The sequence below is a fragment of the Chiloscyllium plagiosum genome, chromosome 15, assembly GCF_004010195.1.
Source record: "Chiloscyllium plagiosum isolate BGI_BamShark_2017 chromosome 15, ASM401019v2, whole genome shotgun sequence".
NCBI classification, from domain to species: Eukaryota; Metazoa; Chordata; class Chondrichthyes; order Orectolobiformes; family Hemiscylliidae; genus Chiloscyllium; species Chiloscyllium plagiosum.
The window spans coordinates 33,355,800-33,380,233 of NC_057724.1; the positions used below are offsets into that span (position 1 = coordinate 33,355,800).

General features: G+C 38.8%; 1 protein-coding gene across 5 annotated transcripts in view; it reads left to right on the forward strand.

The window, feature by feature from the left end:
- Positions 1–8,120, forward strand: part of LOC122557209 (exocyst complex component 1-like) — a 106,488-nt gene extending 98,368 nt beyond the window's left edge. For 2 of the 5 annotated variants that reach the window (XM_043704650.1, XM_043704648.1), the window contains exon 18: positions 6,084–8,120. In XM_043704650.1, the coding sequence (XP_043560585.1) occupies positions 6,084–6,236 (153 nt within the window). In that variant the 3' untranslated portion in view covers positions 6,237–8,120. The remainder of the gene's footprint in view (positions 1–6,083) is intronic. The other 3 variants (XM_043704651.1, XM_043704652.1, XM_043704654.1) reach the window with 2 other exon arrangements.
- Positions 8,121–24,434: the final 16,314 nt, after the last annotated feature.

Sequence of the window (24,434 nt, forward strand, 5' to 3'; positions counted from 1 at the left end):
GTCCATGTGCGTACATCCCTTCAAGTTGCCACCTAGGTTGACAGGGTTGTTAAGAAGGCATACAACGTGTTAGCTTTTATTGGTAGAGGGATCGAGTTTCAGAGCCGTGAGGTCATGTTGCAGCTGTACAAAACTCTGGTGCAGCCACATTTGGAGTATTGCATACAGTTCTGGTCGCCACGTTATAGGAAGGACGTGGCAACATTGGAAAGGATGCAGAGGAGATTTACCAGGATTTGCCTGGTATGGAGAGAAGGTCTTATATGGAAAGGCTGAGGGACTTGAGGCTGTTTTCGCTAGAGAGAAGAAGGTTAAGAGGTGACTTAATAAAGACATACAAGACGATCAGAGGATTAGGTAAGGTGGACAGTGAGAGCTTTTTTGTTTAGATGGTGATGGCTAGCACAAGGGGACATGGCTTTAAATTGAGGGGTGATAGATATAGGACACATGTCAGAGGTAATTTCTTCACTCACAGAGTAGTAAGGGTGTGGAATGCTCTGCCTGCAACAGTAGTAGACTCACCAACTTTAAGGGTATTTAAATGGTCATTGGATAAATATATGGATGATAATGGAATAGTGTTGATTAGATGGGTTTTAGATTGGTTTCCCAGGTCGGCACAACATCGAGGGCCAATAGGCCTGTACTGCGCTGTAATGTTCTATGTTCTATAGTGTTGATAACCCCTGGGGCAGCTTTGCATACCACAATGCCACCACCTAACTTGGTGTTGTGTGATTTTTAACTAGGTCTGTCTGAACATACCCAGGGATGGTGGTAGTGCTGTCTGAGATTTTATGTGTGATTCCCATTGGTAGTATTGTCTGAGATGTTATATATGATTCCATGCATATGACCATATCAGGCTGTTCTTGAATCTGTGAGAAGCTCTCCCAATTTTGGCACTAGCCCATAGATGGCAGTAAGGAGGACTTTACAGGTAGAACAAGGGAGCTTATGACATGATTTCCTGTGCCTTGATCAATGCCAGGTGGTCTATTCTTTCTAGCAAATTATGCAACTCAATGGCTTACATCCCAAGGGACAGTTGAGAATTAACCATATTGCTGTGGGTCAGGAGTCCTATGTAGGCCAGAGCAAGTAAAAATCCCAGATTTCATGCCTTAAAGAACATTAGTGAACCAGACACGTTTATGCAACAATTCACAGTGGTTTCATGGTCATCATTAGACAATTAATTCCAGATTTTTCTTTCTTCCAATTCCCAGAACATCCTGGGTCTCAGGAGTACTGACATTGACAATTCACAACACTAAAGTCAGACTGAAAACCTAGTGACTCGGGTACAATACTTGTTTCTTTGGACCTTCATCAGTCACCAGTATCTCAGAGATCACACACACCTTCCATCCAGTAAGACTTCCAGGCTCCTTTTAACAAAGCAGGGTGTCATTTCCTTTCTGTACAGGATGTCCAAGCAAATAAAACAAGCCATGATGGGCAGTTACAGTCTGTCAACAACTGACCAGGTCGACAGCTGAGCTTTAAAGGTTGCATTGCATCAGGATTCCCAGGATATGTTTGGCAGTGGCCAGTACTTCTGTCTATGGCAATGGGCTGTTAAGTGGGTTCAAAGTAAAAGACAAAGTAGTACAATCTAAATTATGGTAAGAATCAGTGTGGTGCTATCGGAGCACAGAACATAATTAATAAGACCTGTTCAAGAAGATAGTGCGAGAAAACTTGCAAGGCTCACAGGGAGAAATCCTCCATGAAATTTGCCAAAAGTGAAATGTAGCCAATATCTGGTAAGATTCAGCTCCTTGCGTTAAAAAAATACACCTGACTATCTTTGAGCCAGGTCTCTGTTATCATCAAAACATATTTCAATATGGCAATCTGTGTCTGCAACTCCCCAGTCTTATATTACATTCAGTACATGCATATATTGTAACCATAATTTAGATTATACTACTTTGTCTTTTACTTTGAACCCACTTAACATTTCACCAAATCCTTCTTATAATATTCTTTTCACCTTGGTATCCCTCTTTAGTTTTACTTTCTGGTTCCTAATGCCAGTTATTTAGGCGTAAACCGTTCTAACTGTCTCCAGCAAAGCTCCCCACAATGAAATTGGTCCTGGCTGTTTAGTTGCAATCAGTCTGGTCTGTCTAGGTCCCATCTGCCTGAGAATTAATTACAAAGTCGCAAGATTATAATCCCACCCCATCTGCACCATCTATCCAGTCACACATTCATCTGTTCTGTCTTCCTATTCTTTTGCTCACTTCTGTGTTGAACTGGTTGTATTCTGGGTTACTACTTTTGAGTTCCTGTTCGCGAATTTTCTATCTAGCTCCTTCAGGATCGCATCCTTCCTTCTACCTGTGTCAGTGGTAATTCGTGATAACCGCAAATGGCTGTTCACTTGCCCCTCACAGTGTGTTCTGGAAACATTCAGTTCTGGCACTAAGGCAACAAGCTACACATGCACAGAGAATACGCAGCCTTTTTCAGGACAGCAGCGATATGCAGAGCATGTGGAAGTGTATTCAGGCCATCACCAACCACAAAACAGCATCAATTGCTTGTGCTGGTGAGGCCTCCCTCCCTGATGAGTTGAACAACTTCTCTGCACGGTTTGAGGCACGAAATGATGTGGCAGTGAGGAAGACCATTCCACCCCCTCCCAATGACCAGGTGTTGTGTCTTACCACGGCTGACGTGAGGAAAACTGCATACTGAGTCAACCCATATAAGGCTGTCGGACCAGATAACATCCCTTGCAGAGTGCTTAAAGGATGCTCTGATGTGCTGGCAGATGTCCTCACAGACATCTTTAACATCTCCCTGAGTTGTGCCATAGTTCCACCATGTTTCAAGGCCACTACCATCATCCCAGTTCCAAAGAAGTCTTCAGTGAGTGTCCTGCCTCAATGACTACTGATCCGTTGCGTTAACACCCATCATCGTGAAGTGTTTTGAGAGGCTCATGATGAGGCATATTAAGACTCTGCTGTGCCCCTCAGTGGACACCCTGCAGTTCGCGTTTCGTCCCAACCGCTCAACACATGATGCCATTTCCACCACCCTCCATCTGGCCCTCACCGCCTGGACAAGAAGGACACCTACGTCAGACTTTTTGTTCATAGATTTCAGTTCTGCATTTAACACCATTGTTCCTCAGCACCCGATTGGAAAGTTAAGTCTGCTGGCCCTAAATACCTCCCTTTGCAACTTGATCCTGGAATTTCTGACTGGGAGATCTCAGTCTGACCGGATTGGGAACAGCTTCTCCAAAACTATCGCACTGAGCACGGGGGCTCCCCAGAGCTGTGTGCTCAGTCCACTGCTGTTCTCCCTGCTGACACACGACTGTGCAGTGATGCACAGGTCAAATCACATCATCAAGTTCACTGATGACATGACTGTATGGGTCTCATCAGCAGGAATGATGAGTAAGCAGATAGAGAGGAGATGCAGCAGCTAATAGACTGGTGCAGAGCCAACAATCTGTCTCTGAATGTGGACAAAACAAAAGAGATGGTTGTTTATTTCAGGAGGGTACAGAGTGATCACTCTCTGCTGGACAATGACGTCTCCCAGCACTGTCCCCATGACTTGTCTTACCTGCCTATCTTCTTTTCCACTTATCCACTCCACCCTCCTCCCTGATCTATCACCTTCATCCCCTCCCCCACTCACCTATTGTACTCTATGCTATTCTCCCCACCCCCACCCTCCTCTCACTTATCCCTCCACCCTTCAGGCTCTCTGCCTGTATTTCTGATGAAGGGCTTTTGCCCGAAATGTCGATTTTACTGCTCCTCGGATGCTGCCTGAACTGCTGTGCTTTTCCAGCACCACTAATCCAGAATCTGGTTTCCAGCATCTGCAGTCATTGTTTTACCCGCTTGGAGATCATGAAGAGCACTAGATTTCTTGGCATCCACCTGACGGAGAATTTCACCTGGTCCCTCAACACTAACTCCATGGCCAAGAAAGCCCAGCAGCATTTCTACTTTCTGCATAGGTTGAAGAAAGCCATCCCTCACCCTCCACCCCCCTCCTCACCACATTCCACAGAGTACCCTGAGCAGCTGCATCATGCCTAGTTTGTGAATTGCACCATCTCAGATCGTAAGACCTTACAACGGATAGTGAGGCCAGCTGAGAAAAACATTGGGATCTCTCCTCCCTCCATTACAGATATTTACACCACACGCTGCATCTGCAAGGCTAACAGTATTGAGTACGACCCCACACATCCCTCACTCAAACTCTTCTCTCTCCTGCCATCTGGCAAAAGATACTGGAGCATTTGGTCTCTCATGGTCAGACTGTGCAATAGTTTCTTCTCCCAAGCCATCAGACCCCTTAACAGAGTTTGATCACACTCTCTTCCATTTATAAATTTTAGACAACTTTTTTTGAATTGCTGCTAAAACCATGTTTTATTAATGATCATTCATTGTTACATTGTAATTTGTCCACCACTGTGCCTACTGTCTTGTCTTGTCAGCAATTACTATGCTGTCATGCATGTTTTGCACTTTTCCATGTATTTTATGCTGCCCTGTGTATGACTCTACTCGTGTAGTCTGTATGTTCATATAGCACCTTGGTCCTGGAGGAACGCTGTCTCGTTTTTATTGTACCAGCTGTATATGGTAGAAATGACAAGTAAAGCTATTCTACCCTACTCGACACTCCTCCTTCTACTCCTACTCTGGATCCTCATTTGTGGCCATAAAAATGCCTGGCCTCCTAACTGTTGAGTCTCCTATTACTATTGGTCTTTTAGTATTCTTCATACCCATGTTCTGCTGAACTAATCAGTTAAATGAAAGATTATCTGTTCTGCCTGCTTAATATTTTCTTTACACACATTTGTGTTCTCTGAACATTGGCTTTTATCTCAGATGTTGAATATCTATAAACAAAGTGTGATGGCATCATGAAATGTGCATACAATTATGACTCAAAGAAGATATTTGATATTTTGAAAGATCATTGCAGTGATTTGGGGCCTTGAAGCAGTGCAGCATTTACAATTCAGGTCAGAAAAAGCTTCAGATATATTAAGATCTGCCGCCAGTTATGTCAAGGAAAATTCTGTAATGCATTGCAACCATAAAGTACAGGACCAGCAATCTATAAATGTTTAAAGGTTATGAAGACTGATGTTGAATTTTGAAATAGATCAGAATTGTTGACTTGTTAAACAGAAGTGTTTAAAAAGTCTGAAAGCAGTAAAGACATGGTACATGACATGTAAAAACATGGAGTGATGATTGTTCTTTCAGTGTACTGTAATCAGCTGCATGAATTCAAATTTTTGAGGACTTTTTCCCCCTCAAGTCACCAATGAAATATTTGCACATCACTGTGCATCATATCTTCCATCAATTATGCCACTGGGTTGCATTTTTAAAGTTTATTTAAAATTGCTTTCAAAAGTATGCCTTGATACATTTAAGCATGATAACTTCATATAGTTTGTTTAATATAGCTAAACATGGTTTTAACACAATATTTTCATATAAATCAGTATCTAGTTAACCAAATATGATTAATCAAAATGAATGTAAATGGAAGTGACTTTACAAAGGTATTCAGAGTGTTATCCTTTTTTCTTAAATATATTTTTCTAAAAGATTTTATAGGCTAGTAACTTCATTGTGCCCAAATGAGCCAACTTAATTTTTCAACTTGTTCAACAGCCTGCAAATTTGTAAAATTTCTCAACAGTGAGTAATGTGATCTGGAGACATGGCCAGATTTGTGGGAAAAATCTACTTCTATTAAATGTGCTCTTTAAACCACTGCAAAAGATTAGGGAACCTTGATTTGCACCCAGTGTAATTTGCAATAAGATTTCTGCATTAATTTTGCCAAATATAAGTGCACCAAAAATAGCAGAACTGAGAGGAAACTTGTGTTCAACTTTTATCTATCCCTTTATACTTTTTTAAATAATGGAATAAATTGCATTTTTGAACAGTGAATATTTGTTTATGAAGGATCTCTCTTTATTTGATGAAACTGGAGTATTATACAATTGTATCAGTGACTGTAGAAAAGAGAATTCCTAAGTGTGTGCCTTAATTTCATAGGTCGTGTGGTATACAATGCAAGGAGAGTTTGTCCGCCAGTACAAGGAGTTTGAAGAAATGATTGCTCGGTGTTATCCCGGCTCTGGAATAACCATGAATTTCACAATAGATGATATTCTGCAGTATTTTCTGGATATAACAAAGGCAAATTAACTACCAACTGTTTAATATTGTGTGCAGCTCCTTTTCAAACTCAAAATACGTTAAATTATCATACAAGATTTGAAATCTTTCACTTGTATATGGTTAGTTATGAGAAATTTTATGTTATGCTAACTCCAATGTTGTGGATTTTACAAAAGTAAAGGAGAACAGTCAACTGTAATTTTAATTATTAAGAAAATGCTTTACTTGAGGATTTTGTGTGGATTTTCATTTTAAAATCAACACTTAGAAATTTACAAAGCCTTGTAGAACTAAGAATATGACTCTAAAATACACTGTTGAATACTTACATTTGTCAGAAAAGGGAGGATATTGTTATGTCAGATGCTGTTGGTGCTTTTGGAAGTTTTTTAATGTTCCATCATTATAAAGGAAGCAGGACTGAGGGTAGGATCGTAATGCTGTGGGGTTACTATACGCAACTCCAGTATACCCAGCACTGAAAAAAAGACTGATACGTAAAGACGAAACCAAAGAAATTGCAGCTTTGATTCACGACACAAATCACTGCCAATGAAGATGTGGAGCGTAACTGGGTTGGCACCTGGACCCCAAAGATGATGAGCACTTTTTTTTTCATAGTGAGAGCAACTTTCTTACAAAACGGTGAGCCTGATTTTGATGGTTTGCACATGAAGAAGAAAATCTTCCTTTTTTCACCTTGCATTTCCCTTTGAGCCTTCTGATGATGGAAGTACCCCCTTCAGAAGCCAATAACTAACTATCCTGTCCCAAATCAAAGCATTGGATACATATCAGCACTTGGGTCAGCTAATAGATTTTTTGAAGCTGAAGGCTGGAAATACATTTCGAGTAGAGAAAACTGTCATATCAGCCATTCTGAGCTGTGCTATTTACAGACTCAAAGATGATTTCCTGCAGTTGTAGCAATTTAATGTGTTTTTGTTTAAATGGAAGTTGTTACAGTTCATGAATTTTGTTTGCATCTGTGTTCCCCAAGAAGAAAAATCTGGAAATAAAAATAGAAGTTTTTTTTTAACTGAGAGATATCCAATGATATATTTTGAGTTGTACAGGGTAAACCAGATTTTGGCTTAAAAAGTTCTGGACCTGAGATATACATCATGATGAAGGCGTTGAAATATATGAGGAAAGTAGGAAAGAACTTAAACAAGGAATTAGAAGGGCTAATAGGGGTCATGAAAAGTCATTACCAAACAGGACTAAAGAGAACCACAAGGCTTTTTTTAATACAGACATAAAAATAAAGAGGGTAGCCAAGAAAAGGGTTGGTCCACGCAAGGACAAAGAAAGGAATCTGTGTGTGAAGCCAGAAGAGGTAGGTAAGGTCCTAAATGAATACTTTATGTTGGTAATCACCAAAGAGAAGAAATTGATGGAGAATGATCTCAAGGAAGGGAGTGTCTATACAAAGTTACTATTAAAAAAGAAGAGATGAGTGTCTTAAACATTAAGAAGGTAGATAAGTTTCCAGGTCCTGATGAGATCTATTCCAGACTACTGAAAACTGAAGGCAACGAAAAGATAAGCTGCATAAAGGAAAATAATAGAAATGGAAGAGAAAATGAGTGTAACAAAGGAAACAAACAGGCTGTGATTATATCATACCAAAGAAAATGGTGAAAACTTTTATTTCATCTTTCAATTACTGATCCATTTCACTATACCCAATGTGTAAATTTACACATGGAATCATATAGCATGGAAACAGACCCTTCAGTCCAACTCGTCCACGCTGACAATGGTTTGAGCAATGAAAGCAAGCACGCCAAATGCCTTCTTAACCACCCTGTCGCAAATTTCAAAAAACTATTAATCTGAATGCTTTGGTCTCTCTGTTCTAAAACATTGCCCAGGGCCCTACTATTAATTGTGTAAGTTCTGCCCTTGTTTATTTTACCAAAATGCAACACCTTGCATTTATCCAAATTAAACTCCATCTGCCACTCCTCAGCCCATTGGCCCAATTGATCAAGATCCCTTTGTAGTCTTTGATAGCCTTCCTGAATGTCCACTCTACCTCCAATTTTGTTGTCATTCGCAAAGTTATTAACCATGCTTCTAAAATTATCATTTAAATCATTTATATAGATGACAAACAACAGTGGACCCAGCATTTAAAGTACAATGATTTAAAATGAATTAATTCGGCACCTAGCTTATTTTATAATCAAATACTTAGTTTCTGGAAATATGAAACAGTTCATTGTCTAACAATGCATGACATTGTATGTCCAGTAGGTGGCAAAGCAGAGTAACATTCAGTCTTCTCCTTTGGTTTTTTTCATATGCTAAGCATTTAATTCAGCCAGTTATTCAAATTAAATGGCCATAAATAATAAGGTAAAGTTTAAGTTATTATGTGGTTTGGTTCCACTTTGAATACTACTTGGATCTCTAGTTCATTTGTGACTTGTTCTGGATCATGAAGGTTTCCCTCTAACTGAGTAATACAGGTCTGACTACAGTAGATTTCTTAAAAGGTCCTTTATTTACACTGTAGTACATTTTACATTTCTAAGTGAGTGCATCTCATGCTCTATATTATATTGAGCGTTTTTTCTCTCTTATCAAACTTTTACTCAGGACTCCTGATGTCACTATCGGATCCTGATACACATCTATATCTCATTACTGTGTCAGAGTATCTCAAGAATGGAAGCACATAATTTGAATTGTGACTGAATTAAAGGGTGATGACTGCATTTTTGAAATTTTAAATAGTTCAATGTCAAAATGATCCTACTTAATTTGTTAAAGTTCAATGTATTGTAACAACAGTAGCACTTACATTTCTATAATTCTTTTTACATTACAATCTCTCACTTTACAGAGCAGGATAAAATATGTGGTCAATGGCCAGGGAAGAATAGACAAAAATAAAGTTAGGGGAAAGCAAATGCATCCAAATGAACTGTTATCCAGAGGCATTAGCGCAGTAACACTGTCCTGGAAATGCTGGGGTCAGGCCCTTTCCTGAGAGTTTCTGAGGTCTTTATGAGTTAGGGAGAATAGCTTCCTCCCATAAAGAAGTCAGCTGCAAAGTGCCTGATAGAAGAGTGAAGCTAAGACATCTGAAAGCCATGTACAGTTTTAGTTTCCATATTTAAGGAAAGATATTGTTGCATTGGAGGCAGTTCAGAATGGCAAAGTGTTATTTAAATTATGATAGATTGTGAAATGTTGATGTGTAGAGGGACCTTGGTGTCTCTTATTCACTGGGCATTAAAAGAAGGATCCAGGTGTAACAAGTAGTTAGGAAGGCTAATAGTATATTGGCCTTCATTGCAAGAGGATTTGAGTATAGGTAAAAGATGTAGTAACTCAGCTGTAAACAACCTTGGTGAGACCTAACCTAGAGTACTGCATACAATTTTGGTCCCCTAACTTGCCATCAAGAGAGTACAGCTTGATTTCTGAGATGGTAGGTTTGCTGTATGAGGAGAGGTTGTGTTGACTGGGCTTGTATTCACATTGGAGTTTAGAATAATGTGAGGGGATCTCATTGAAACCTAAAATTCTGACAGGACTGATCACACTGAATGGAGGATGATGTATTCTTAGATTAGATTAGATTACTTTACAGTGTGGAAACAGGCCCTTCGGCCCAACAAGTCCACACCGACCCGCCGAAGCGCAACCCACCCAGACCCATTCCCCTACATTTACCCCTGCACCTAACACTATGGGCAATTTAGTATGGTCAATTCACCTGACCTGCACATTTTTGGACTGTGGGAGGAAACCGGAGCACCCGGAGGAAACCCACACAGACACGGGGAGAATGTGCAAACTCCAGACAGTCAGTCGCCTGAGGCGGGAATTGAACCCGGGTCTCTGGCGCTGTGAGGCAGCAGTGCTATCCACTGTGCCACCGTGCCGCCCAAGACCCAAGACTCAGAATAGAAGTCACAGTCTCAGGATACACAGAAGGCCTTTTGGACTGAGATGAAAAGAAATTTATTCAGAGGGTGGTGACCCTGCAGAATTCTCTACCACAGAATACTGTGGAGACAAAGTCACCTAAAACACAATGCCTGGCACTTATCTTTAAAATAAGAACAAGTTAGAATCCAGGCTATCTTCTTAATATATTTTGAGAAAATTTAGTCGTCCATAACAAATAGGGGTCTCTTGTCAGAATTGAAATCTCTAATTCCAGGCTGGTTTTAGGATTATTGGACTCAAAGGCAGTGAGTGATACGTGTTGGTGTATTTTATTTCAAGTGTTGCATTTAATTGGTTTAATTATGGTGTGCCTTGTGTAATGATGGCTCTTTCAGTCACTAAACATTTCAGGAGTTTTACAGAAAGTAAGTAAGGCAAAGATTTCAGAATTGGAGGAGAAAGTGAGGACTGCAGATGCTGGAGATCAGAGCTGAAAATGTGTTGCTGGAAAAGCGCAGCATGTCAGGCAGCATCCAAGGAACAGGGGAATCGACGTTTCGGGCATAAGCCCTTCTTCAGGAAGAAGGACTTATGCCCGAAACGTCGATTCTCCTGTTCCTTGGATGCTGCTTGACCTGCTGCGCTTTTCCAGCAAAAGATTTCAGAATTGCCAAACAAGCTGGGGTTGGGGTTGCCTGTGTCTGTGTGGAAAGAGGAGATAATTGTGGCAATCATACAGCATTTACAATTACCAGGAATGCCAGAATCTTTGGAAATGGCTAAAATTCAGTTGAAAATGAAGCAGCTTGAACATGAAAAGAAAATGAAACAGTTTGAAATATGATTGAAAGCAAAGGAAAAGCAGAAAGAGAGAACAGCACTAACAGAAGAAAAAGACAAGGAAAGAATGGCCCTAGCAGAAGAAAGAGCGAAAGAGAGAGCTTTTGAGTTTCGGACGTTAGAACTGAAAACTCAAAGTTGACTTAAAGTGGCAGAGGTAGAGATGAAAAGTAGGAGTATTGATGAGGATAGTGATAGAGAGTAATCCTACAATAGCCAAAGGTCTAATGCGGATCTTTTTAAAATATATCTAAATATTACCAAAGTTTGACGAAAAGGATGTATCGACCTTTTGCATTTCATTTGAGAAAGTTACCAAACTAATGAAATGGCTGGCGACTATGTGGGCATTGTTGATCCAAACAACATTGGTAGATAGAGCTAATGAGGTATTTGCATCACGATCAGAGGAGGTATCTGGGGAGTATAATAAGGTGAAAAATTCCATCTTAAGTATATATAAGCTAGTACCAGAAATCTTCAAACAACATTTTAGGAATCTAAGGAGAGAACCTAGTGAAAAGTACATAGAGATTGCAATGATCTAACAAAGTAACATTGATAGATGGATGAGGGTGTTAAAAATAGATAAACAATGTCTGCTGTTAGAGAGATGATTATTTTGGAGGAGTTCAGAAATTCATTTCCTGAAGTAGTGAGACCTCATGTGGAAGAACAAAGAGTTAAGACTGCAATATTAGCAACAGAAATGGCAGACGATTATGAGTTGGTTCATAAATCAAAGTTTAGTTTCTAGCATCAATTTCAATATGTGAAGGATAGAAATTGGGGAAAAGAGAAATCTTCAAGTGGTAAGGGAAGAAGAGATCTCACTGAAGATAGTAAAGATAGATTACCACAGGGTGAAAAGGAAATTCATGAGGGGGAAAGAGAAGCAAAAAAGCTCAGGTGTGTTCACTTTAATAAGGAAGACCACACAAAATTACAGTGTTGGTGGTTTAGAAAAAGTACTAGGAAGATGGATGTGGGAAAGCAGGATAAACCTGTGAGTATTGCTGAAGTCGTAAAGCGAAAAACCAGTCAAAGCTAAAAAGCTGCAAAAGAGTATACAACAGATCAGGAGTTGGTTGAAAAGAAAATACCAGATCTCTTTAAAGAATTTACTTGCAGGAACAACTCAATCTTTGACAGTGAAAGATGAGGAGATACTTAATTCAGAAGGAGTATTGCCAGAAAAAGTGGTAATATGTAGAAATCATGGTCAGAAGAACAGTGTTCCACTATATAAAGTCGTGAGATGGTGGTCAGAGTAAAAGAGAAATTCTCAGTTCTAGCCGTACAGTTTATCCTTGGTAATGATGTACCTGGATTACAGGTGAGAGTGATGCAAAAACCAATGGAAAATCAGGCAACTGAGGTGTTACAGGAAGCATATCCCGGGATTGACCCAGACTTTGTGGAAACAGGGTTACAAAGCCACAGGTGGAAACAGATGGAGAAATCAAAGAATAAAGTTAAGGAAATTGAAGTTCAATTATTAGAGATTATGTTTGATCAAATAGTTGAGAAAAAAATAAAAGAGCAGATGGAGGACAAAGTGTATATATTTAGTTCAGATAAATTAGGTGAATTACATTGGCAAATTGAAAAACTAAAACAGTTATATCAAAAAGAAGAATGAGTTTATCCCAGAATGTTACTATCTTAAAAATAATGTCTTGATGAGAAAATGGAGACCATCATATATTCAGGCAGATAAGAAATGAGCAGAAGTTCATCAAGTTGTATTACCGGTGGGTTCTGAAAAGGATGTGTTGGAGGTAGCATATGAATTAACAGTAGGAAGTACTCAATTGAGAATAAGTAAAACTCAAGCAATAATACAAAAATATTTTTTATCGGCCTGGACTGGACTGCATGAGCATGTTATTGAATTTTGCCTCACATTTCATATGTGTCAGCTAATTAGAAAACATCAGGCAATTATAAAACCAGCATTTTTAATACCCATTGCCACTTTTGAGGAACCCTTTACAAGTGTCTTGATTTATGGTGTAGGCCCCAGAGCTGAAACAAAAAGTGGGAATCAGTATTTGTTGACCATAATGGATATTTCTAAAGGCAAATTAATTACAGTGTCATGGTTAAAAGCATTGTAGAGGAGTTACTGATTTTTTTTTAACTAGATATGAACTACACCCAGAGATAAAATCAAGATCAAATTTTACATCAAAGCTATACAAGGAAGTTATGGATAGGTTAGGAATAAAACAATTCAAATCCATTAAGTATCATCCAGAATCATTGGAAGCATTAGAATGGTGACATCAAACTTTAAACGTCATGATGAGGGCTTATAGTGAAAACTATCCAGAGGATTGAGATAAAAGAATTCCATTTGTACTTCTTGCAATTTGCGATGCACCTAACGTATCAACTAAACTTAATCCATTTGAAGTAGTTTTTGGGCATGAGGTAAGAGGATCACTGAAATTGATTAAAGAGAAGTTGGTGAGTCAGAATTCAGAGACCAGATATTTGGACTATGTGTCAAATTTTAGGGAATGATTAAATAGAGTGGGTGAATTGGCGCGACAGCATTTGAAAGTAGCACAGCATGTGACGAAACAGGAGGCAGACAGAAATGAAAAATTCACAATTTTGCTAACAGAGATAAAGTGTTACTGTTACTTGCAGTGATAGGTGAACTTTGAAAAGCTAGTTTTGGTTGGCCTTATCAAATTGAAAGGAAATTGAGTAAGATGGATTATTTGATGAGAATCCCAGATAGCAAGTGTGTCATGCAAATATGCTGAAATGGTATTTTGATAGGGAAGAAAAACAAAAGGAGAATGTGTTTCTGGTTTCAACACACAGTAGAGAACCAAATTCAGATGATTCTGAATTGGACATTCCTCAAATTAAATTGGACAATTGAGGAAGTTCTCAAAAATTGGGATAAATTACTGAGTTAACTTTCAGAGGAAAATTGAAATCACCTGAGTCACCTGAGTTTCCTGAAGAAGGGCTTATGCCCGAAATGTCGATTCTCCTGTTCCTTTGATGCTGCCTAACCTGCTGCGCTTTTCCAGCAACACATTTTTAAGATCACCTGAGTCATTACAATCACACAGGGAGATATGTGGGAATAAGCTGTGAAGTATTAATCTAATTACTCATGATGTTGGTATTGGAAATAGTGTTCCAATTAAGCAACATCCTTATAGACTTAACCCACTTAAGTTGGCACATATTCAAAAAGCGATTGAATATATGCCCAAAGACAATATAATTGAGGTGCATTGTAGCAACTGGAGGTCACTCATAGTAATGGTCACAAAACCACATGGTTTTGTGTGGACTATCACAAAGTTAGTGCAGTTGATTTTCACATTCCACATTTTTGAAGACTGTGTTGAGAAGTTGGGACAAGCAACTTATAGTTCAAAGTTGGATTTATTTAGAGGATACTGACAGGTACCTTTCTGTGAAAGAACAATGGAAATTTCCGTTTCCATGGTGCCAAATGGTCTGTATCAGTTTTAAGTAGGTAAAAACAATGACTGCAGATGCTGGAAACCAGATTCTGGATACCAGATTCTGGATTAGTGGTGCTGGAAGAGCACAGCAGTTCAGGCAGCATCCGAGGAGCAGTAAAATTGACGTTTCAGGCAAAAGCCCTTCATCAGAAATACATGCAGAGAGCCTGAAGGGTGGAGGGATAAATGAGACGAGGGTGGGGGTGGGGAGAAAGTAGCATAGAGTACAATAGGTGAGTGGGGGAGGGGATGAAGGTGATAGGTCAGGGAGGAGGGTGGAGTGGATAGGTGGAAAAGAAGATAGGCAGGTAGGATAAGTCATGGGGACAGTGCTGAGCTGGAAGTTTGGAACTGGGGTGAGGTGGGGGAAGGGGAAATGAGGAAACTGTTGAAGTCTACATTGATGCCTCAGGCTCTCTGCCTGCATTCCTGATGAAGGGCTTTTGCCCAAAAGGTCGATTTTACTGCTCCATGTATCAGTTTTAAGTCATGCCATTTGGTAAGAAAAATGTGCCAGCCACATTTCAAAGACGAACCAAAAGATTGTTTTGAATTACTCAATTTTGTGGTGTACCTTGATGATCTGGTGATTTTTAATCACACATGTGTTACAATGTGGGGTAAACCCCACTCCCTTACTAATTTAAACCAGCAACGCAGAAACAATTAACCCATGTGGTAATCTGTGAAAATGTGAGAGGCCAAGAACTATTTAAAGTAAAATTTAACAACTTTATTTCCTGAAGTATAACAGAGAATAATTATCTAACAACTAGTTACAACTCTTTCCTCCAAGCTATCACTTACTTTCCCTTCTATAATACTAGTTGGATAAAACTCCCGATTAAATTTACCAAAAATTCAAATTTTAAAATCAGACAGCTGTCAAATCTTCTCTTTGTATCTTACTCTGGAGATTGTCTTCTTAAGATCCTCCAACTGTTTAATTTTTCCCAGTCTTATACCCCAAAGTATCGAATTGTTGTCATTGGTTTTAATATTGTCAATATACAAAATTCAAACTTGATTGGAGTTTGGTATTTTGGGGGTATAATTTAAACTGATTGGCCTAATTTAAATTTGTTTTAGTCTCCAGGCAATCAGCTACACTAGCTGCTGGACGAAAAGGTTATATTGTATCTTGTTCAAAAAACTTGGTGCTGTCAGGTAGTTCTGCTAGCTTTTAACTTTCTTAAAGGTACAGTACACCCACATCTTCATAACACCTCCCCCCTTAAGAAAAAATGAACCATCTTAATGAAAAGATGGCTTCTTTTTTTTCTATTCTTTAAACACATTACCCTTACATACAGATAATTTTAATCTAAATTCATCTTAACATATATAAATAGATATATATAAAACATTAAATAAATTCAAATGTCATCTCAACTTTACCAGTTAATCTACAATAACATATCTGCAATTACATTCTTACGACCTGCAACATGTACAATTTTTAAATTGAAAGTCTGTAACATAAGACTCCAATGAAATCATCTCATATTCTTGTCTTTAAAGGGTTCTAAGAATATAAGTGGATTGTGAGCCACGTACACAACCATTTCTGACACATTGCTCATGACATACACATTAAAATGTTGTAAGGCCAGTACCAATCTCAATAGCAATTTTTCGATCATGGAGTATTTCCTCTGGTGGATGCTGATCTTCTTTGAAAAGTAACCAACTGGCAGTTCAATCCCATCCTCATCTTCTTGTAGGAGTACAGCTCCAAATCCTATGTCATTAGCATCAATGGCGACTTTAAAAGGTTTGGAAAAGTTTGGCATAGCTAAAACCAGTTTGATGGTTAATATTGATTTCAAATGGTCAAATGCCTCCTGGAATTGTTATGTCCACCGAAACTTTGAGTTCTTCTTCATCAAATCGGTTAATGGTGCTATTATACTGTTGACGTTTGGAACAAAGTTTTGATAGAATCTGCAGAGTCCCAAGAATCAAAGCACCTCTTTCTTCGAGGTTGGTCATGAAACTTCCTTGATGGCCTTCGTCTTTGCATTCCATGGCGTCAACCTTCCATGACCAACGTTGTGTCCCAAGAACGTCACCTCTGCTTTTGTGAATTCAGTTTTATTTACATTTATCACTAGTTTTGCTTCTCGTGTTCATTCAAAGAGCTCTGCCAACTGTACCATGTGATATTTCCAGAACTTACTAAAGATCACTACATTGTCCAAATAGACTGCACAGTTTATTAACCCAGCCACAACTCTGTTCATGAGTCTTTGGAAAGTGGCAGGTGCATTCTTCTTTCCAGAGGGCATCACTTTAAACTGATATAACCCACTTGGGGTTACAAACGCAGAATTTTTTTTCGCCGACTCTCATAAAGGTACCTGCCAGTAACCATGCATTAAGTCCAACTTGGTGATGTAACTGGCTTGTCCTACTTTCTCAATACAGTCGTCCAATCTAGAAATTGGATATGAGTCCAATTTTGTAACGGCGTTGGCTTTCCAAAGTTCCACGCAAAATCGTTGAGCTCCATCCAGTTTGGGAACTTAGACGATCAGCAAGCTCAACTCGCTCTGGTTTAGTTTTAATGATGTCCTCGTCGAGCGTGGCCTCCACCTCCATCTGGACCTGTCTAGCTTTGAAAGGATTAAGCCAATAGGGGTGTTGTTTTCTTGGAGCAGTATTCCCTACATGTTCATGTACAATAGCATTAGTCCTCCCCATCTGATTCTTACATATGTCCTTATACTGCAATAACAAATCTTTCAACTGCATATTATACTCCTGAGACAGATAGCTTACTAACCTATCCCACGCCTCATGGGCTTCTTCATTTTAATCTATTTTAAGGCACATCAAAATCCGCATCATCTGAATTTGATTCCTCACTCTGCAGGACAGTAACTAATACCTGTTTCTCCAGTTCTTTCTCTCTAGTATAATATGGTTTCAACATGTTCACATGACATGCCCGATACCTTTTTTTCCCATCTGGCAGCTTTACTAGATAGTTCACCTGACTCAACTTTTTCTAAATCTGGCTTTGAAGGGATTTCCTATCACTGGCATCAGTACTAACACATCATCCCCTCGGGAGAATGTCCGAGTCTCAGAACTTTTATCTGTGATCTGTTTCATTCTATACTGTGCCCTCTTTAGGTGCGATTTAGCTAACTCACCTACTCGATATAGGCTCTCCCTCACCTCTGATACATAATCTAAGTGTGAGATCTCTGACTTTGGTCATGTCAAATGTTCTTTAAGTAATTTCAAAGGATCTCTCATTTCATACCCAAATATTAACCCAAAGGGAGGTGAACTGATTAAATTCATTCGGGGCATCTCTAATGGCAAATAATATGAATGGGATACCTTTATCCCAATCAATCGGGTAATCCTGACAGTATGCTCTCAATATGGTCTTCAAGGTCTGATGCTACCCTTCTAAAGCTCCCTGGATTCAGGATGATATGCATTGGATTTAAAGTGCTGTATACCTAAGCTTATCTATAACCTCCTTAAACAGCCCTAACTATAAAATTTGACCCTTGGTCTGACTGAATCTCTCTGGTTAGCCCATACTATGTAAAGAAAGCTACTAGCTCCTCTACCACCTGTTTAGCCTTGATACTCCGTAATGGAATTGCCTCCGGAAATCTGGTAGACACATCCATTAAGGTTATCAAGTACTGGTTCCGACTTTTAGTTCTCAGGAGGGGACCTACACAGTCAATTATAACCCGCATGAGAGGTACTTCAAATGTGGGAATTGGCAACAAAGGGCTGGTTTTATTACCGCTTGTGGCTTACCTTCCATTTGGAATGGATGACATGTATGGCAAAAGTTAACTATATCCTTATGCATTCCAGGCCAATATAAATGTTTTTGTCCCTTAGCCTGAGTCTTTTGTACCACAGGTGACCTCCTACAGGTAGTCCATGTGCTACCAGTAATGTTTCCTATCTGTACGCTACCAGCTACACAATCTGGTGCACGCTGGCCTATTTCTCCTCTGCACTAACCTGCCGTTGTCTCCATTTCTATCTTAGGATTCTATATTTCAGATAATAACCCTCCAGAATATTCTCTGCCTCCTTTTCGGAGTACGCATCCATATATAAATATATATATATATATATATATATATATATAATATATATATCTTTTATTGTCTTGTCTTGTTGCATCTTTCAGGACTAAATACTTATGTCTGACTCTCTGCTTGTTCAGGTCTTTCCTGCACCATTTCATCAAACAGGGTATCTGCTAACTGAACCTCAACTCCTTCATCTTTCTCTTTACTTTTTGTTTCATGCAGTGACTTATGATAGTGGGATCTTGTTACCATACAGTCTGGGAAAATACCAGGATATTTCTGTTTTAACCCATCAGTTTCTTGGTCTTCCTTGGGCTTCTCCACAGCAAGGGGTGTCACTCCCACCTTGGATCCTGCCAAATCTTTCCCAAGAACAAGCTGAATTCCTGGAATTGACACTCGGTCAATCACTCCCACTGTAACTTCCCTAGTCTTGAGTTGGCACTCCAACCTGATCCTACATAGCGGAACATTAAATTTCTGTTCATCTATCCCACAAATTACTACACTCTCCTGTACAGATCTGAAAGAGTGCATATTCGCTCATCCCTTACTATCAGCGACTGGTTAGATCCTGTATCTCTCAAAATTATAACTTCTTGTCCTTCTGTCCCTGTTCTTTCTGAGTAAACTTTACCCAGAAAGGCAAATTCTTTGTAGAGATCAGGTACTAACTCCATGCCCAGACCCTGCCTGGGCTGTACACTCTCTTGCAGCAGCTTGTCTCATCTTGGGGGTCTCTTTTACTACCTTCACTAATGCCACTGGCTTAGCTTCTTTTACCACATCTTTTCACACAGTGCCTTTCTTTAATGACCAACACTGTGACTTTACATTGTCCCGCTTTACCACAGTAGAAAGACCTGAGGCCTTTCACCTCCTTTCCACACTTTTGGGCATCTTTTTAAACCTGTGGTAAACTCTTACCAGTGCTGTCTACTTTTGATTTTGTAGTGTAGGATCTCCCCTTCTCCCAAGTTCTATCCATCACAGGACGAAATTCTGGCTGGAAGCTTGTCTTATGCACCAACATGTACTCATCTGCTAATTCTGCTGCCCTTCTCACTTCCTTAACTTTCTGTTCCTCCACTTGAATTCTTCCCATCTCTGGAAGTGACTTTTTAAACTTCTCCAGCAGAATAATCTCTCTTAGAGCCTCAAAGATCCTATCTATTTTCAACGCACACACCCATCTATCAAAATTTCTGTGTTTAATTCTTCCAAATCAACATAAGTCTGACCTGGTTCCTTCTTTGTGTTTCTAAACTGCTGTCAATATGCTTCTGGTACCAATTCATAGGCACTTAAAATAGCCTGTTTAACTTCTTCATAATCCCTTGACCTGTCATCTGACAGTGGTGGCAATTACCTCACTTACTCTGCCTACCAGTTTAGTCTGAACTAGCATTACTTGTAAATCCTCGGATGACCCCATCTGCCTAGCCAATTTTTCAAATGAAATAAAGAAGGCTTCAACACCTTTCTTATCAAATGTGGCAGAGTTTTGACATATTTGTATATATCATAACCTTCTCTTTTAATCTCCATCCTGTCAACTTGATTTTGTTCATTCGCAACATCTCAAGTTCAAATTCTCTCTCTTTTTCTCTCTCTTCTCTCTCTCTCCCTTCCTTCTCTCTCTCTTTGCTTGGCTAAGAACCTTCTCTTTCTCTCTCTCTCACTCTCTCTCTCTCTCTCTCTCTCTCTCTGTTTATCTTCTACAATTCCTCAATTGTAATTGAAGTTTTTCTACTGCTACTGCACTTGTCTGTTTCTCTGACATACCTAAGTGTTTGAGTGTTTCCCTTACAATTTTAGCTTTACTTTTGTCCTTGGTTAAACCCAATCTAACTTGGTTTTATTCTAAAAGTATGGCCTTTTTCTTTCCTTCTAAATTTTGTTGGCAAATTTGAGAATAATCTTCAAATCCCAGAACCTATTTAACAATTTTAAGAGCCATTTCTCTCACTTTTAATTTTATCAACCACAAGTCACCAAAATTAAACAAATTGCCTCACCTACATTTTATTTAAAGATCGAGGACACTAACCTGCAAGTGTTTAAATCTGCTGGGAGATTTCATACCCTCAAATCTATTCAATCTGTCTAAACAAGTTCAAATCACAAATCCAAGACCCAAACTGTTCAATCGCGGACAAGAGCTCCTTAAACTGTTCAAATCCTGATGACAAGTCCCTAAATTGTTACGACATGGGGTAACCACCCCACCCCCGCCAATTTAAATCAGCAACACAAAAGATTTACCCCGTGTGGTAATCTGTGAAAATTCAAGAAGCCAAGAACTATTTAAAGTAAAAATTAACATCTTTATTTCTTAAAGTATAACAGAGAATAATTAACTAACAACTATTTACAACTCCTTCCTCTAACCTATTATTTACTTTCTCTCCTATAATACTAGTCCAATAAAAACCCCGATTAAGATTTACCAAAAATTCAAATTTCAAAGCCAGACAGCTGTCGAATCTTCTCTTTGTATCTTCCTCTGGAGATTGTCTTCTTAGGACTTCTCTTTCACAGGTCATTGATAGATAAAGGCACCTTTAAGAGACCTGTGTTTCGGGCAGTCTGTACATGCTGGTGGTTTGGCAGTTCTCCCCCAACTGTTCAATTTTTCCCGGTCTTATACACCCAAAGCACTAAATTCAAACTTGATTGGAGTTTGGTATTTTTGGGGGTATAATTTAAACTGGTTAGCCTAATTCAAAATTATTTTTGTCTGTCGGCAACCAACTACACTAGCTGCTGGACTAAAAGGTTACATTGTATCTTGTTCAGAACACCTGGTGCTGTCAGGTAGTTCTGCTAGCTTTTAACTTTCTTAAAGGTACAGTACACCCACATCTTCACAACACATGGAAGGAACATTTGGAGCATCTTTCGGGATTGTTCAGTCAACTTCAGAAGGCAGGCTTGGTGATAAACCTGGCTAAGAATAAGTTCACAAAAAGCACAAGTCACTTTCCTGGACCATTTTCTCAAACATGGACAGATGGCTCAAGGGATGTGAAAACAAAGGTTATTCAAGAGTTTCTCATTCCATCAATGAAGTGGGAAGTACTACAATTCCTGGAATTGATTTTTTGTTATTGGAAGTTCATATCGAATTTTAACAATGTGGTTGCTCCATGACTGACTTGTAGAAGAAATGCAGAAAAGTTTTGTGGACAGCAGAATGTCAGAAGGCATTTGACAACCTGAAAGCTGTGTTAACCACTGCCCCAGTGACAGCCACACCTCATTGCTCAAAGGCATTCAAGGTGGCTATCGATACAAGTGATACGAGTGTGAGTACTGTACTGTTACAAGATGATGGGAAGACAGAAAAACCCATAGTGTAATTTTCCAGAAAATTAAATAATGAACAACAGATATATTCCATATTTGAGAAGGAAATCTTAAGCTTGGTGTTGGTATCGCAACATTTCAACATTTATATCGCCAGTAATGTGTCTGAGACAGTCGCATATACTTGTATTGATCATGATCCCTTAAAATGTTTGGAGAAATTTTCAGGATAAAAATTCCAAGCTGTTTAAATGGAGCTTATTATTCTAGCCTTTCAATTTGAAAATTATATCTATGGCAGGATAAGAGAACGTAATTGCTGATGCACTGTTGCAACTTTGATGAAGGAAGATGGAAGATTCGATAGTCGGGAGAAACAGACTGAAATGGATTGTGTTAGTGAATGTTTACATGCTTAGAATCAATGTAATGTATATATATTGTAGTATAAGGGTTTTTAAAAATGAATCTATCTTTGAATATTGATAGTGCATTTTTAAGTGGGGAGGTGTGAAAATACTATGACTTTAAGAGGTGTACTTTGTCCTAATTTTTGTTTGTGAAGGTAGGTTGAGAGAGAGAGATGTCAACAAACTCAGAGCCCATAGTATAAACAATTTGTGAGCCCTTGGGATTTTTTAATGAAATATGGAAAAATAGAAGCAGCCTGAATGGGTGGGGTAAGCTCCTACTTGGAGCCCCTAGTATAAACAATTTGTGAGCCCTTGGGTTTTTTAAATTAAATATGGAACAATAGAAGCAGCCTAAATGTGTGGGGTAAGCTCCCACAGAACCAAGATTTTTAGTTTTACCTTTCAGTGGCAGTTGCTGAGGTCTTGAAGCTGGGTTTGAAAGCTGCAGTACATCTCTCCCCACCTCTCTCTCTCAGGGTCTTGATGTTTTTTTCCTCCTTTTCTGGAGAATTGCCTGTAAGGCAATCTATTTTACTGAACTTGCCTTTTGCCATGTGTGTGTTGATGTGATGTTGCTATAGTTACAGTTGCTACAGGAACAGTTACCATTTAATAAATAATTTACTATTCTGTTAGGTTTTCCAATAGAGTTAAAGTTGGACCAACTCTTCTTTCTTTTGTTGTTTCTTTAACTATAGTGTATGAGTAAAATGTGTTTTGCTTCAAGAATAGGAGTTTGACCAACTGAATTACGTCTGAAATTCAACGCCTAGTACTTGTCTTTAAAATAAGAAATGGTTAAGATCTAGACTATCTTCTTAATATTTGAGTGGGCTTAGTCTTGTCCATAACAGTAAGTTCTTATCCTGAACTGGAATAGTACAAGCTATGCAAATTCCTGCAGTGCTGTTAGTGAGAAGCCACTTTGTGTCTCCATTTTGTAAGAAGGCAGATCAAATTATTTCCATGGACTCTGGTAATCAAGAGCTATGTTGGAGAAGCACAGTAAGATGGTAACAGCAAATACAATATGTGTATTTTATTTTGACTCTTACTGATAATGCTTATTTTAAGTCCGTATTGTTTTCAACATTAAATGTTCTATATGCATTTAAAATATGCATTACTAATGAAAGCCAAAATAAAGTAGGAGATTTTAAGAAGTAACCAAAAGTGTTTAAGAAGGTTTCAAGATAAGTGGAAGGTGGAGAGATGATGTAGTTTTAGGAGGCAATGCAAGTGCATGAACGACATGACTGAACACTGATCTGAAATTAGTGGAAACAGCAGAGTGAAAGAAATAGAGTTCAAATGTTGGCTTGGTGCCCTTAAATAGATTATAGAGATAGGGAAGCGTGAGACCATGAAGCAATTTAAACAAACATTTATAATCCAGAATTGCTGCTGGGTGAAACGATAAATAATCTATATTGTGAGATAATGTGCAGCCTGGCAAAATTTGCAATGTTCCAGGAAAGAATTTCATTGGATGAAGAGCCAATTAGAATGGAGTGGCACAGTAAGGAGACAAAAGTTGTGAAACATTTTTAAAATGTCAGGGAAGAGGAATAAGCAGACTTATTAAAATTGAAAGGGCAAGCAGAAAGGACACCCATCCTGCACTTACAGTTGTGCTGCCAGATGACAGAGCAAATTCCCTATTTGATGGCTGATGAAGTGCTAGAAAATGTGTTTGTAAGAACAGTGATTTTCTTGGTTGCACCATAACAATTTTATTTGAGTTTAATCCAGCAGCAGGCCATGTATGGTAAGTCAAATTTCTGGCTGCAGCTGAAGGTTAGTTTCATTGGATCTAAAGCCTCATTCTATATGCAAGCTTCATAATAATCTTAACATTAAATGACACAATGTTTTCTCTGTACTTTGCTGATTCAGACCTTGGATTCACAGTTTCTTTTGGTCATTGCCAAAAAGATGTTCCTGGCTTCCAGATATGTTTTGTCATATTGAAATAGGTGCAGCCAATCCAGATATATTAACAGTTGCACACTGTGACACCCTTCCTTTTTGTAGTATGATTGAAATATAGACTTAAAGTGCTTGGGATTCTTCTGAGAGAACATTCAATATCATCATTAGGTATTTGAGTGATTTCTCAGTATGTGTGTCCAGTCAGCAAATTAAAGCATGTATGCTGTTTTCCCTGGAGCGTTGGAG